The following is a 13760-nucleotide window of genomic DNA, read 5'->3' as shown; positions in this document are numbered from 1 at the left end:
AATTAATCACATGATTTCAATAGTTAACTTACGACTAATCACACATTTTATATATGTTCTAAATGTACAATAACATGTACAAAAATTGTGGGGTAAGTTGTCAGACTCTTAACATAAAAGTGGAAACAAATTTAAACTAATAGAAATATGGCTACATCTTTTAGTTATTGATACAATAGTTTCATAAATATTTAATTGAGTTGTACTGTAAAAAACGAGTGTGATATTGATTTGTGTTGAGGTCACTTTTCTGCCACTAGATGGCATAATTGCATTTGTAAGACGTGAGTCACAGATCAGTGCGTTTTTCTTTTTATATTAAGAGTTATCTAATCTTTACCATGAAATAACTTGTGAAATTCTGCAAATTTTTAAAGATGTAAAATACGACTTGACACGAGACTCCGCAAATATATGCATTATTATTAAATTTACTATTGCTCAATTTTGACGTGGACGTTCTACATTGTAACTGGAATGCCCCCAGTACAGGCTTTCTAAGAAAGGAGCGGTCATTAATTGCGCAATAAAAAAATTGTGGCGTTAAAGGGACATTAAAAGCTCAAAATTAACGCACTAATTTTGACCCCCTCTGATAAAAACATCAAAAATAAATTTAAAATATATATTCTAAAATTTGAATTTGCAACACAAATCTAGAACGCTTAGTCAAGTCACCTCAAGTCCCTCCATGGCCCTCCTTCCGCGGAAAGAGGAGGAGCTGCTAAAAGCTAAAACGTAAGATAGTGGTTTGCTAGCGAACACGTATTTGTTCATAATAAAGTGTGTTTTCTATTTTGTACTGTATTTATTTTGAGCTACGCACTAATAAAAACAAAGTAAGTTGGTTCCGGGGCTGGAAGAGATTAATTGCATTGCCATTCATTTGAATGGAAACATGACCTCGGTTTGGGAACATTTTGGTTGGCGAATGGAGTCAGAACGGATTGTGAACAAAGGTTCATCTGTGTTTGCTATTTTCACCACTAGATGTCACTAAAGGGAACCAACCGCTCCTGGTATATACAAATAAATCCTTAATCCAGATAAAGGTAACCTTGAGAACATAAATCTCACTTTGTGTAGGAGAATGTAGCATCATCATGCATGTTAAAGAATGCAAATGGAATGCGGCTTGAAGTTTGTCACACAATAGAAAGTTGCTGCCATTGGATCAGATAACAAAGTGGAAGCTGAGTAGGAAACAATCGTGTTCACGAGCCTTCTTCCTTCGATAACCAGCAGCATACAATGGAAGTAAAAGGATGATGTTGTTTTTGCAAGTGTGAAAGTGATTTAACCTTCATCCTCCCCTTTCCTCACGCTGACAAAACACAGCATGGGTGTCTGATGGATTCTTCTGTGAACCAATAGTGCTCGAAGACCACAACACTGAACAACATGTTGTATTATTGTGGTTGTAGATGGCAGTTGTGTACATTCCAATGGCTGTTTCTCATTTTTTGTCCCATCCATGTCGTTAAATAAGACCAAGATATTACAGTTAGAATACTTACAGTAGGACGCCAGCCAAGGCCAAACAAACATTTCAACATTTTAATCAGTACCAGAAAATAGTACACCTTCATACTGCCAATCATTCGTGCAAGTGTACATAATATTGTCATTAACGCTCCAGCAAATTGCACAAACTATTGAATAATGCCCTGTGGTTCTACGCTTATCATGACAGTTTTACTCTTTGCCACCAATGCACACTTTTTGAGTCATCTTTTTTTTCTTTTCTAGATTAACGAAGAAATATTCAATGATAAATTGTTGAGGAAATCAAGAACAATTCCCCAGAAATGAGCTCATATTTGACTTCTTTATCGATATCACCTGTATGGTCCTTCATTTTCCTGTTAAAAATGAATTTATCATTTAGTGAAAAATTAATGAAAACATTTGAGTAGTAAAAAGTATTTTTTCCTCAATATTCCAGTTTATATTGTTCACTATTATTTGTGTAATATTGAAATTATTTCACATATATTATGACATATTCTGTAAAATATGTTTTATCATAATATTACTGTGTAAATAACATAACTTGGATTTTTTTTCTGTCATCATACTATGCTTATTAGACAAACAAAAGATCGGAGATAGGTGGTTTTCATTGGACAGCATCACATTGTCATCTTTACCACTTTAATGACATAATATTTCCCCCCCAGCTTTAATCTTGTGATACACAGTAGGTATACTTTTTTATTTTCTGAAATGCTGTGTCATTTTCTAGAATTTTGACATTATGACTTAAGTCACAGAAAATGAGGGTGGGCCATCAGCAACATGTTAGTGCAATCGTCATGAATACATACAATATGAAACTTAAATGAGTGTCCTATGACTCCATTCAGCTGCAGGCTATTGTTAAAACTTATGACACAAAAGAGCAACATGAAATAAGGCCACAGTGCATCCACTGTACAGCCTTGAAGCAGACGTTTGCTGGATGGGAAAGGAGCAACAAGTGGGGAGTCGGGGCGTGTGGGAAACACCGGTCACACCAAAGAGCCGAGAGATGAGAAACGTAAAAGCAGCGTACTTACTCGCACAGCAGAACTCCATTCTCCAGAGCCGATCGGAAGTCTTTGCCCTTAAATGTTTTCTTGGTTACTGCCTGAGGGAGAAAAAAAAAAAAGAAGAGAAACATGTGAGGAGTGTACAAGTGCAGGCTGAGAAGAGGAGGTGCTGGTATGCAACCGCGAGGGGGGGGCGGCTGGGTGGAGAAGAAAGGTAGGATGTGGAGAACAGTAGGAGAGGAAGTCCGAGGTATTTCCTCCGGCGTTCCTACACGGCGGCTAAGGGGCAGAGCGGAGTAGCTTCAGGTGCTCCTTGAGATGCTCTCAATCCTCCTTAAAGAGGAAAGTAAGTCCTAAATGTTCTTTACAATATGTTCTAAGCATCCGCACCAGTCTAAACACAGAATTCGGATTAATATTGCATTTGTGGAATATGATTTAAACCTTATACTGCCACTTGTTTTCGACTGAAAATGACATCACGGTAAAGAGAGAAAACAGGTGAGCTGTGACGGTCGGCAAACGTGACAAATTGGAGACTGAAAGTAGAGTAAAGATGATGTCTGCTGAAACCACGTTTAACTAATGACACAGGTGGTGTAAAATGATTTCGGTGGATTTGGTCAAGCCACAGGCGGAGAGATTCCGAGCTCCCTCTGAATCACAAAATAAAATCATTGAACAAATTATTATTATTATCATCTTCAAATATTTATGAAAGCAGCCCTCTGACAACTATGGGTGGGGGTGGGACGGGGATGTCACACACGGTCGCACAATTGGGGGGTTACATCAAGTGCAAGTTTGTGCTCACTGATCTCCTGCATCTACTACATGCCATGTGTTCACTCCCACAATGGCGCAAACACACATTTTTAGCTGTGTGTGTCTGCAGAAATACCAAAAGAAAGAAAACTCCTCCCATACACAAAGTTAGACTGCACTTTGCCCTAGACTTGCACTGGTCAGGAAAATAAGGCCCTAATGACTATTTCCAAATAACATTTCCACTTTGCTTAAACGTAATGTTATATTTTTATTCATGTTATTCATGAAAGATCTTGATTTCATTTACGTAAGATTATGACTTTATTCACAAAAACGTCACAACTTTATTCATTGACTTAAACAAAAATTTTTTACATGACATCACAATTTTCTCACCACCATGATTTATTCATGAAACAATCTTACTTTTAATCTACTTCATGCAACAGTGACATTCTTTACATAACATTACATCTGTCCTCTTGACATGTTTGAAAAATGGATGGATGGATTCACATTACAATTTTTCTCATTTGATGACTATATTCATGTAAAATTTTGACTTTTTTTTCATATGATTATTATATCATGCATGAATTTTACATGTACTATAATTTTACGTCTTCAGTCACATATCATTTTGATTCTTGCAACTTTTACGCCAGTAACAGCATTTTTTCCTCACAATGTTACAGCTGCATTAATGTTACAATGCAAAAAAAATCGCTTATTTAAAAAAAAACATGACGTTTTTGTTGTCATGAGCTTGGTGTGACTTTTTTTTAATTCACTACAACTGTTCATGTAATATGTAATACATACTGTAATGTGATTTTTACAAGTCCCCCTTGTAATATTACAACTTTATTTTGAAAATATTCATACTTTATGTATTTTTGAGTAGGTTTTGAAATTCACAAGTTTAAGAGGTATTGACTTACAACTTAAAAATGGAAACAATTTAACTTTTGTGGGGAAATGTTTTTAAACATTTATCTGCAACTGGGTTTCACTTGATCCTCCAGTGTCTCTCTTGACAGTCAAAGCAAAGCCAACCAGGTTGTAAACTGACTCTGCCTGGCTCAGGAATGACAGTGCGGTTGCCATTGTCATCATAATTTTAGCAGAAGACTCTTGTTTTTGTTTTTTGTTTTTTTACTCTTACGGGATATAATAACTGCTGTGGGAGGCCTGCTCATTTTTTTTTAAGGCACTCTTATTTTATCCTAGAGTGACCAGAAGTGACAGGCAGATGTGGTATAAAAATAGTGACAATTTTTTTATTACCATAATGCAAGGAGGCAAGGTATACACTCTAAACAAGTTGAACGGGTTAGGCCAACCACATTGGTTGGTTTTGATGATTCCTCCCATTGCGGCTTTTGTGTCCCATTCCCTCTCAATGAATACAAAAGCTTGCCCAATGATTGCCCTAGCTACATTCTTTCATGTTTGGAGAGTGGCAAATTACCTGGGGATTCGATTTCAGTACACCGTGATGTTTTTCTAACAAAAAAAAACAAAAAAAATGTGTTGCCATACATCCAAACACGCCCTCTGTAAGCTGACCTTGAATAAGCATCATTACAAGCAACACAATAGGCTGTGCACGGATGAAGAAGAGAAAAGCAAATGTTGAAAACACACCCCAAAAAAACAATTTGCACAGGTAAACAAATTTGTGCATGTGTGGCCAGTTGAAATCCTGAAAGAAGAATGTTCAATGTCAGGAAAGGCAGAATCTGCAACTTTGACAATAAATTCATTTTATTTTATGAGTAGAATGATAAATATTGCGAGAATTAAAAAAAAAGTTCACAATTTTAACTCTTTGACTGCCATAAACGTTATAAAACGTTTAGCATAAACCTAGGGAAGGGCGCCGAGGACGTTAAAAGACGTCCCCTATGTTTTTTTTTTTTCAAAAACGGGTGCAGGAAAGCCTTGGGCAGCTGTGCTGAAAGTATCAGGCTGATCTGATTAGTCAAAGACTCGTTTTGGCCCCTAGAGGGCAGCGATGACTCTCTTTGCACAAGGTTGGATGGGCCGCCCACCGTGGGCGTCAGTAGAAGACGTGAGGCGGAGCTAGAGTGTTGAGGAGACAATGGCTGATCCAAGCCACAATGGCTTGACCAAGCAACCGGTTACAAGCAGCTCAGCTTGAGCATTTTTTTCAAAGACGGAAAGCATCAATCAATACTAAAAAGCGCATTGATGTCAACGATGATGATGACAACGAGCTCTACGCCAAAGTTGGAAGCTTTGGCGTGACTGTTATGAACACGTAGTAAGCCTCACGGCTAAGCGCGGCTAGCGCGGCTAGCGCTGCTAAGGCCGGAAAACGCGCACAATAGCCGGCCGGGTACTTCTACACAATCGGACATTCGATCGGGCGATGGAGAGTTGGCATCGACCAATGCAGATTGATGATGATGATGAAGATGAAGCTCTACGCCAACGTGACTGTTATGAACACGTAGTAAGCCCCACCGGCAAAGCGCGGCTAGCGCGGCTAGCGCTGCTAAGGCCGGAAAACGCGGAGCTGCACAAGCGGACATTCGATCGGACAATGAAGAGTACCCCGAGTCCAATGCATATTCATCGGAGGAGCGGGTACAGTCTGATCACGGAGAAGACACTGTTTCTGGACTACGATGCCACCATGAATGGAGTGGATAAAATGGATCAGAACATCTCCTACCAACCCAGTATAGCAACTGAAGGACACGGGGAAGCGAGACGTAACACCACCGTAACGTAACCGTAGCATGATCCTGATATTAGACTTGATGACACACTGCAGTATATACTTGCTATTCCCCGGAAAAAAACGGCCGGCAAGAAAGTGGCGCACGCGAAGAGGCAATCTTGTGCAAATGCTGTTGCGTCTCCTTGCACGCAGGAGAGTGTTACAAAAAGAAAAACTGTCGTTGAAACATCCACATATTTGTAAATAGCACCACAGTTGCACACATTTGTAAATAGTTTGCCAAATTGTTGTCAAATTGTTACACTGTTGAATGTAAATAAACGTATTTTGCTATCAAAAAACACTTTTTCATTCTTGGTGGTAGTGTTTTATAGAAGTAAAGCACTATTTAGGTGTTTGTGGCATCATTCATGGACAAAAAGAAGTGTCAAATTCACTAGAATGCATGAAATAATATCGTTTCACTAAAAGCTTGATTTCTCCGTATTTTGGTCCAACACAGGCGAAATTGGGTCAAACTAACCATTTTCTATTGTTGATTACTAAAGAACGGAATAAGGTAGAAACAAACTCTTTTTTTCTGATGAAAGATGAAAGTCCAATCTTTCATTTGGTAGTACGTGTGTTTCCATAGTCCAAACAGAACATTTTCTGTGGACCTTGAAAATCAGTCAAAATGCTTAAATCGGCTGGCACTGGCGGCATCCCTTTTCTGAAAACGTCTGGCAGTCAAAGAGTTAAGAATAAATTCATAACATTACAAATTTTTGGAATTTACAAGAATAAAATTGCAATGTTCAAGAAGACATAGCATTTCAAGAAACAATATATCATTTTATGAGAATAAATTTACATTTAATTTTAAGTTTACAGGAAAAAAATATTAATTTTATGACAAAACGTAATAGATTTATTAGAGAAATATGAATAAATAAAAATAATTGCATGCGGGTCAAATCTAATTATGTGAGAAGTTGACAAGATTGTATGGTAAAAAAGGAGAAATGAGAAAAAGATTAATATAACAGAGAAAAGTAGTAATAATTTTATTTTTAATATAACTTGCAAAAAAATATTAGAGAATAAAGAAGGTAGTATAGAGTTAATTGTTTCTATTAATTTTTTTATTTTATATTTTTTTAGTGCACATCCGACGACTGTGTTCCTCCGAGGTAAAGTAAATTCATTTTTGTTGCATTTCCTAATTAACTGAGATGAAGCAGAAGAGCCACAGGCAAGCACATAACTTTTGTGCACTCGAACTGTCATCATTGGCAACATTTAACATCCTCTCTAGCTTGCCTGTCAGATGCGTGAGATGAAAACTCAACTGCAGCAATGCTGCGTTGCTCTGATTTAACGGGGAGATTTAAGAGCAGCAGCCGAGATTTGGAAACCCCTGGCGCAAAGCCTGCACTCCCCTCAAGAATGTGCTGGATGAGTCTCGTGACGGCTTTTCCCCCCTTACATGTTAAAGATGCCAATATGCGGTTTGCAGGATTCCTTCGAGTAACAGTAACAATTGTTGGGCTCTCACTGAAGATGCCAAAGTGATTCAGTGTTAAAACACAATGAACAGCTATAATAGGCAACAAATATAAAGTCAAATGGAATCCAAGTTACTGTGTCATAGCTTTGGAAACAGCAGTGTTATACTCCACAGGTCTACACTTTGGTTCAGTGCCTGTATTATTATTATTATTAATTTACGACAAAAATATTACAAGAAAATGTCATATTTTTACAACAATGAAAAGTTGTAAAATTAGTAAACACATTATATTTTTCGTAATTCAACATGCTCATATTACAAGAAAAAAAGTTATGTTTTTTATAAGAATAAAGTCATAATATTGCAAGAAAAGGTTTTAAATGTACAAGGCACAAGCGCAAAACAAAAATACAAAAATTAAATAGAATAAAATACAAGAATATTTGAAATTTTAGATGTAATATTGATTTAAAAAAATAAGTTATAATTTTATGAAAATAAAGTGATAATATTATGAAATGTCAAATGTCAAAAGAGAAGAAAGTTTACAAGAATAAAGTTGTAATAATAAAAGGAAAAAGTAAAAATTTTTAGGGAGAAAAAAAGTCATTACAACATTTGACGATACAACCACACGGCTGGCTGTCTTACCATGTTCTGCTGCCTCAATTCTGTAACGTGCTCCACAGTCTCCACATTGCTTCACTGGGCCGTTTTTTTGCTGCCCTAAGTCTCCTCTTAGATAAAACATCTCCGGAGCAAATACATCAAAGTGTTGCTCACCTCCACTATTGTTTGTTAGCGTGTCTCGCTCTAACTGAGGCATTCAATACAGCGCGGTTTTCTCAGTTTCCTTGGGCACTCAGAAACCGAACTGCCCCCGCCATGAGCAATCGAAAAGCACCATGAAAGCATCCGTATTAAAGACAATGAATACAGTACTACGCAAAAGAAACATTCCTCTATCCACTAGATGTCAGTACATGCAACATGCCAGTCCTTGTATTCCGTCAGCGAGCCAATAACGATATCTCGGCTGAGCACAAATAAGCGCAGGATTTGAGTCCGTGACCACAGCTAATGTTTATTCATGCGGGCCACTGAGGCGCATCAGTATTTGCATACCACACCATCCCACCATCCACCGAATGTTTCTAAAATCTTTTGTTCTAGAAAAGGACATGGTTTCATCAGGGTCCAACTAGGGCATTATTTGAATACAGTCCAGTACAAAATGACAGGGCTCGGTGTGCATTGTTGGTACGATACTGCATCAACATGTAAACTCAGCGAAAGCATCCTTGTCTGAGGTCTTCATGCGCTTAATTGCTCTGGGTCACAAGTTGAACGCTGCCACGTTGAGGCGACTAATGACCAGTCCGTATGACAAACAATAAGGCAGTGTGGGTCACGCCAGGCGATTCGTCGGGGGCCACAAATCACAAAGAGGCGAGGAGAGTTTATTTTGGTGGAACACATTAAACGCTGGCCAAAAAACATATTTTCATCCACTGTTTGAGATGTTTTCCACTACCACAATGAATGTGCAGGTTCATGGAATGTTCTATGCCTAAGAGTCTTAAAATCATACTGTGTGTAATAACACCCACTGGCCACACTATTAGGACCGCCTCTCATGTGGCTAAATGCGGTAACTGAAACATTAAAAACTGTTCACAGTTTGATACAGCTCAGTTCTATACTCGTTTTAAATAAACCCCATCCTGGGATCTGCTTCGCTAATTGACTTTTTTATTTTTTTACCGGGAGAGCTCAGTATTGTTCATTCGGTAATTTTACCGATTTGACATGTCATCATCATTGCTCTCTCTTTTTATTTTTTTAATTAATTTTTATTTTGTATGTGGGTGTTTTATTTTGCACGTGCGTGTGCGTGTGCACTCATTAGTTCACCTAAAACCTATTAAAAATCCTATACCGTTCACCCAAACCGAATACTTCAGAATCCAGCTAGAGTCGTGAGGTTGTCAGGAGATCCGAGGAAGGATCAAAGAAAAGAAAGGAAAGTCAAAGAAAAGAAAGGAAAGCGCTAATTTACTTTATAATTCAGCGACTTGGTCATGAAGTGTTGCCTCCATGAAAGAAAATGCAATCCATTTTCTAATGGACTTCAGTTGTTTTTTTCATGCTTTTAAACCCCTGCTTCCGCAAGTAGAAGCCACTTGCCTCGTCACAACCCCCTATCCCTGACCTTGGTCACCAATATAACGAATGCTCTACTGAACATTGACCCTGCAATAGAAGTGGGCGGGGTGAGCAGTGACTCTTTTTCATGAGACAGAACCACCAAATCAAAACAGGCTGAGTTCAGTGAGGTATAAGATGATATTCTTGATTTCATTATTATTATTATTTCTTCCATATTTCCTACTGTAAAAATGGAGGGCTAAAGGTATTAGTGATTCCATAAAATCAACTGTAGTAATACTAATAAATAATAAGATATATATTATCATTATTAAAAGCAACATTTCAGTGGTAAAATAAAATATAACAGAATATTTGCTAATTTAATGTGTTTTATATTACATTCAATGTATTAAAAAATATATACCATTAAAGACTATGAACCTGCAAGGGTAAATAAAATCAGAAACCAGAAAACCCAATCAATGTGTAAAAGCCTGTGCACCCCCACCCCCATCCTAGAAAAAAATAAAAAGATTTACAAAAAAAATAAGTAAACAGTATAGATGTTTGGATTTGGTTGCGGGGGCATCTTGAAGGAAAACCACACAGGATTATGTTACCTTAGATTGGCCACTTTGTTCCAGCGGATGCCAGCGAGACAAAGGGGGTAGGGGGGCACATCAAAACTAGGCTGATTATACCTTTACTGGTTTAACCTTCAATCAGCTAAGCTTGGGGCTTGCCTAAAACATAGTTAAGAAAAAGTCTCATGTTGCATTCTAGGTAAAAAGTTCACTCTGGAATTTTTTTTTGCCGTGATGACCACAAAATGTGACAAAAAAGTGAATGAAAAAATGAAGCTTCATGAATCACTTGCATTTTTTTTTGTACTCCTTAAATGGTGCTCATGGTTTAAAGTTGCAATGGAAATTGAATCAAGCAGAGTTTAAAGATGCAGTGAAAATTGATACAATTTCCATTGCATTGCATTTTGCATCATCCAAGAGCACCATCTGAAGGAGTAAAAAAATATATTGCAAGTGGTTCATGAAGCTTCATTTTCCCCAGTGCACCGCATATATTGTAAAAGAAACTTCCAGAAAGCTATCAAATGTATTTTAACTGCCACCGTCACAAAGCTTTTTTCTTTCTATTTCTTAAGCAGTTGTATGCAGTTTGCTATTGTTGGCATACAGATATACCGACATGAAGGCTCAACTCCCTGACTGGTGCTTTATGATTTCAATCATCTTAAGCAGGGTTCCCCAACCACTATATGTGGCCGCACAGAGAGACCGAACAAAAATATTTTATTGAGCAGTTCAAAGAACTCCAATTGGCTGGCGACCAGTCCAGGGTGTACACCGCCTTTCACCCGAATTCAACTGGGAAAGGCTTCAGCACAACCACAATCCTAATAAGCAGAATATTAAAAAAAAAATTGATGGATGGGTGATCAAAGACGTATGCTAGTTAGCAAGTTAGCATCTCCTATGGTCTCCTTCAAAGTGTAAGTGTAGCTGGAATGGTCCGCATGTTTCGACTGGCCGACTACACACCTGCTACATAAAGTATCTTCAAGTTGTGCTACATCTTTTTCACGGATTTAAACGACACGACAAGTCTTCCACGCAGCATGCAAATCACAAGAAGAAGACGAAAACTGTGCGTCTTAACAAGGTGTCAGAAACGTTACAGCGCTATGAAACATGGCAGAATTGTCGACGTAGTTCACTTTTTGAAAGACTGCAGATGGAAAATGTATCCAAAATAACTAGAGCGTATGCAAAAAATGCAGGAAAAAAGTTGCCGCTAAGAAGGGCAACACTTCAAATCCTTTGAGTCATCTTTGTGGTCAAACATAAGACCTGGCAAGCATATTGCATTTGTAGTCATTTCTTTCTGGGCCATGAGAACAGAGATTGTTTTGGCAATGTTGTCTTTCATATGCAAAATGTAAAAAAAAAAACAACACGTACACAAACAAAATGCCGTTTGTGGCTAGATTGTGGTGTAAATGTATCTTTCAGCACGTTCTCCTGCTATTCCGTTCCCTTACTGTTTGTTATGTAAGGATGCCATGCTGGGGGCCTCAAATGCAGGAATGTGTCCATGTGACAAGCTGCAGAGCATTTAAGAATAACTTTTTAACATTACTAACAACAACACTAAAGCCTCTGTTTCACGTTGTGTGAAGCAGAGCCTCTTGTTAATCATTCAGCAGCCAACGGACCCAAAAACACTCTTACCCACCAGCCCTCTCACGTTGAAACCACAACCATTATACCTGTACGAGCTGGTGGGCTTCCTTATGGAATCTTAGTGCCTCCCCCGGCTACAATGGGCCAGTGTGCGCGACACTGATGTCACACTGAAAACATTCACATTCCCCCCACCTCGTGAAATTAGAACAATATTTGTTTAGTTACAAGCTGTGCACAAGCAGCGGGCCACCCTGCTGGGAGGAGAATACGTGTGACTGTGATGAAGAAACATCTTTGTGGCCACTAAATACAGCTTAGTAGTGAAGCTAGCTACTTTCATGACACCTTCTTATCAAATTACCACTAGATAGTGATGGATTGGACACTTTCAATCAAATCTGTCACTCACACAAGCAAATGTGGACATCAATTGTAATTTTAATGTCAGACTTTTAATGATTTTTTTTGTAATGATAAATGATATCGACCGATATAAGTCTAAGGACCTCAATGAAGATCTAGAAGGGCAGTTGTAAAGTGACGATGGGGAAGACTTTTGGAGCCATTTGCAATCAAGTGCCACCACCAAAATTACCACTTTCAATATGCAAGTTGTCACACCAATGGGAGAAGACCTAAACTGTCACCCTCGCATAAAAGGAAATTGGTTAGGCAATTCTTTCTTGTGGCTTATACAGTTAAGTTAACTATAACGAGTGAGCAGTCCACCTGGGATGAAACGGTGAAAAAGTTAGAATGAGACATGCTAAAAAATAATAAGTGTGAGATTAGTACACAGACAACACAAACAAATCATCAGATTTCTTGAACACATTCACAAATGACTGAACATTTCAAAAAACAATTCAAAACAACGTGTGTAATTTGTTGCAGTAATTTGAAAAAAGTAAATAAAAAAAGTGATCTTTTTTTTAACACTAAAATGTTGGATCTCTTGAATCTAAAACTAAAGTTTGAGTTATCTGTTACAAAAGATACATCACAGTCTATGGGAAAAAGAAAAAAAATAATTGCAATGACTCATCAACATGTGTCACTTTTATGCTAGGAGTGAATTCTGAAAGTTTTTTTTTCTTTCCAGCTTGCAACTTGTCAACCAAGTATGAAATATTCCGTTTCTTGATAAAGACAACATCTCTTCCCACATACAATTGACCTCGATGTCAGAAGAAAGACCCCAAAAAAACGCGTGCACTCACTTCGATCCACCTCTGAGCCTCCACGTACGTGTCCTGGCAGCTCGCCGTGGACTGTTCTCGCCACTCCATCACACCGAAACGTCTTGTAATTCTTTAAACTGAACCGGGAGTCAATGGATTACACGTCAACTGACGTGAACATTATAATACTCGCTTCTCTTCTCCACGACGTCCGAAACTCGCTGAGTGGACCAACCAGGTGATAGTTGCTAATCTCGCTGCGAACAAAACAAAACGAAACAGTTAAAAGCATTCTATTGTTGTACGCGTGCAAGGTGGAACAGTCACGCATTCTTTTGCATCGCATCACATCACATGATCACACGGCTCCAACCAGACACACCTGTCTCTTATGCACGAAGTACTGTATTATCTTTACCTTTTACTTGTTCTCCCACGCAGCAATTACGCACAGTCGCGGACCATATTCCACGGATTCTGTTAAAGTGTCTAAAATGAGGGAGCCCTGTGGATCACCTCCTAATACGTCTTCATAAATTGTTAAAAAATGTTCGAGTCTCACTTGGAGAGTACAGTAACTTTTTTTTTTCTTAAGACGCAGCCACACAATTTATCCCTGCAGCGACACTTTATGGAAGTTGATGTGTACTACAGGGTACTAGTTGGCTCTCTGGAGTGCCTTCCAACACATAAAATGTGAAATTAAACAGCAAAGTGACTTTT

The 13760-nt window shown here is 38.2% G+C and overlaps 1 protein-coding gene across 9 annotated transcripts in view; it reads right to left on the bottom strand.

The window, feature by feature from the left end:
• Positions 1-13604, bottom strand: part of lmo7a (LIM domain 7a) — a 68797-nt gene extending 55193 nt beyond the window's left edge. For all 9 annotated transcript variants that reach the window (XM_086090900.1, XM_086090891.1, XM_086090895.1 and 6 more), the window contains exons 1-3: positions 13456-13604; positions 13077-13294; positions 2559-2629 (exon numbers count right to left, since the gene is read on the bottom strand). In XM_086090900.1, the coding sequence (XP_085947026.1) occupies positions 2559-2629; positions 13077-13145 (140 nt within the window). In that variant the 5' untranslated portion in view covers positions 13146-13294; positions 13456-13604. The remainder of the gene's footprint in view (positions 1-2558; positions 2630-13076; positions 13295-13455) is intronic.
• Positions 13605-13760: the final 156 nt, after the last annotated feature.

This window comes from Leptonotus elevatus, chromosome 12, assembly GCF_054856555.1.
Source record: "Leptonotus elevatus isolate MCC_2025b chromosome 12, RoL_Lele_1.0, whole genome shotgun sequence".
Taxonomy (NCBI): domain Eukaryota; kingdom Metazoa; phylum Chordata; class Actinopteri; order Syngnathiformes; family Syngnathidae; genus Leptonotus; species Leptonotus elevatus.
The sequence above is the reverse complement of the archived record's forward strand: the minus strand, read 5'-3'. Positions and strand labels throughout refer to the sequence as shown.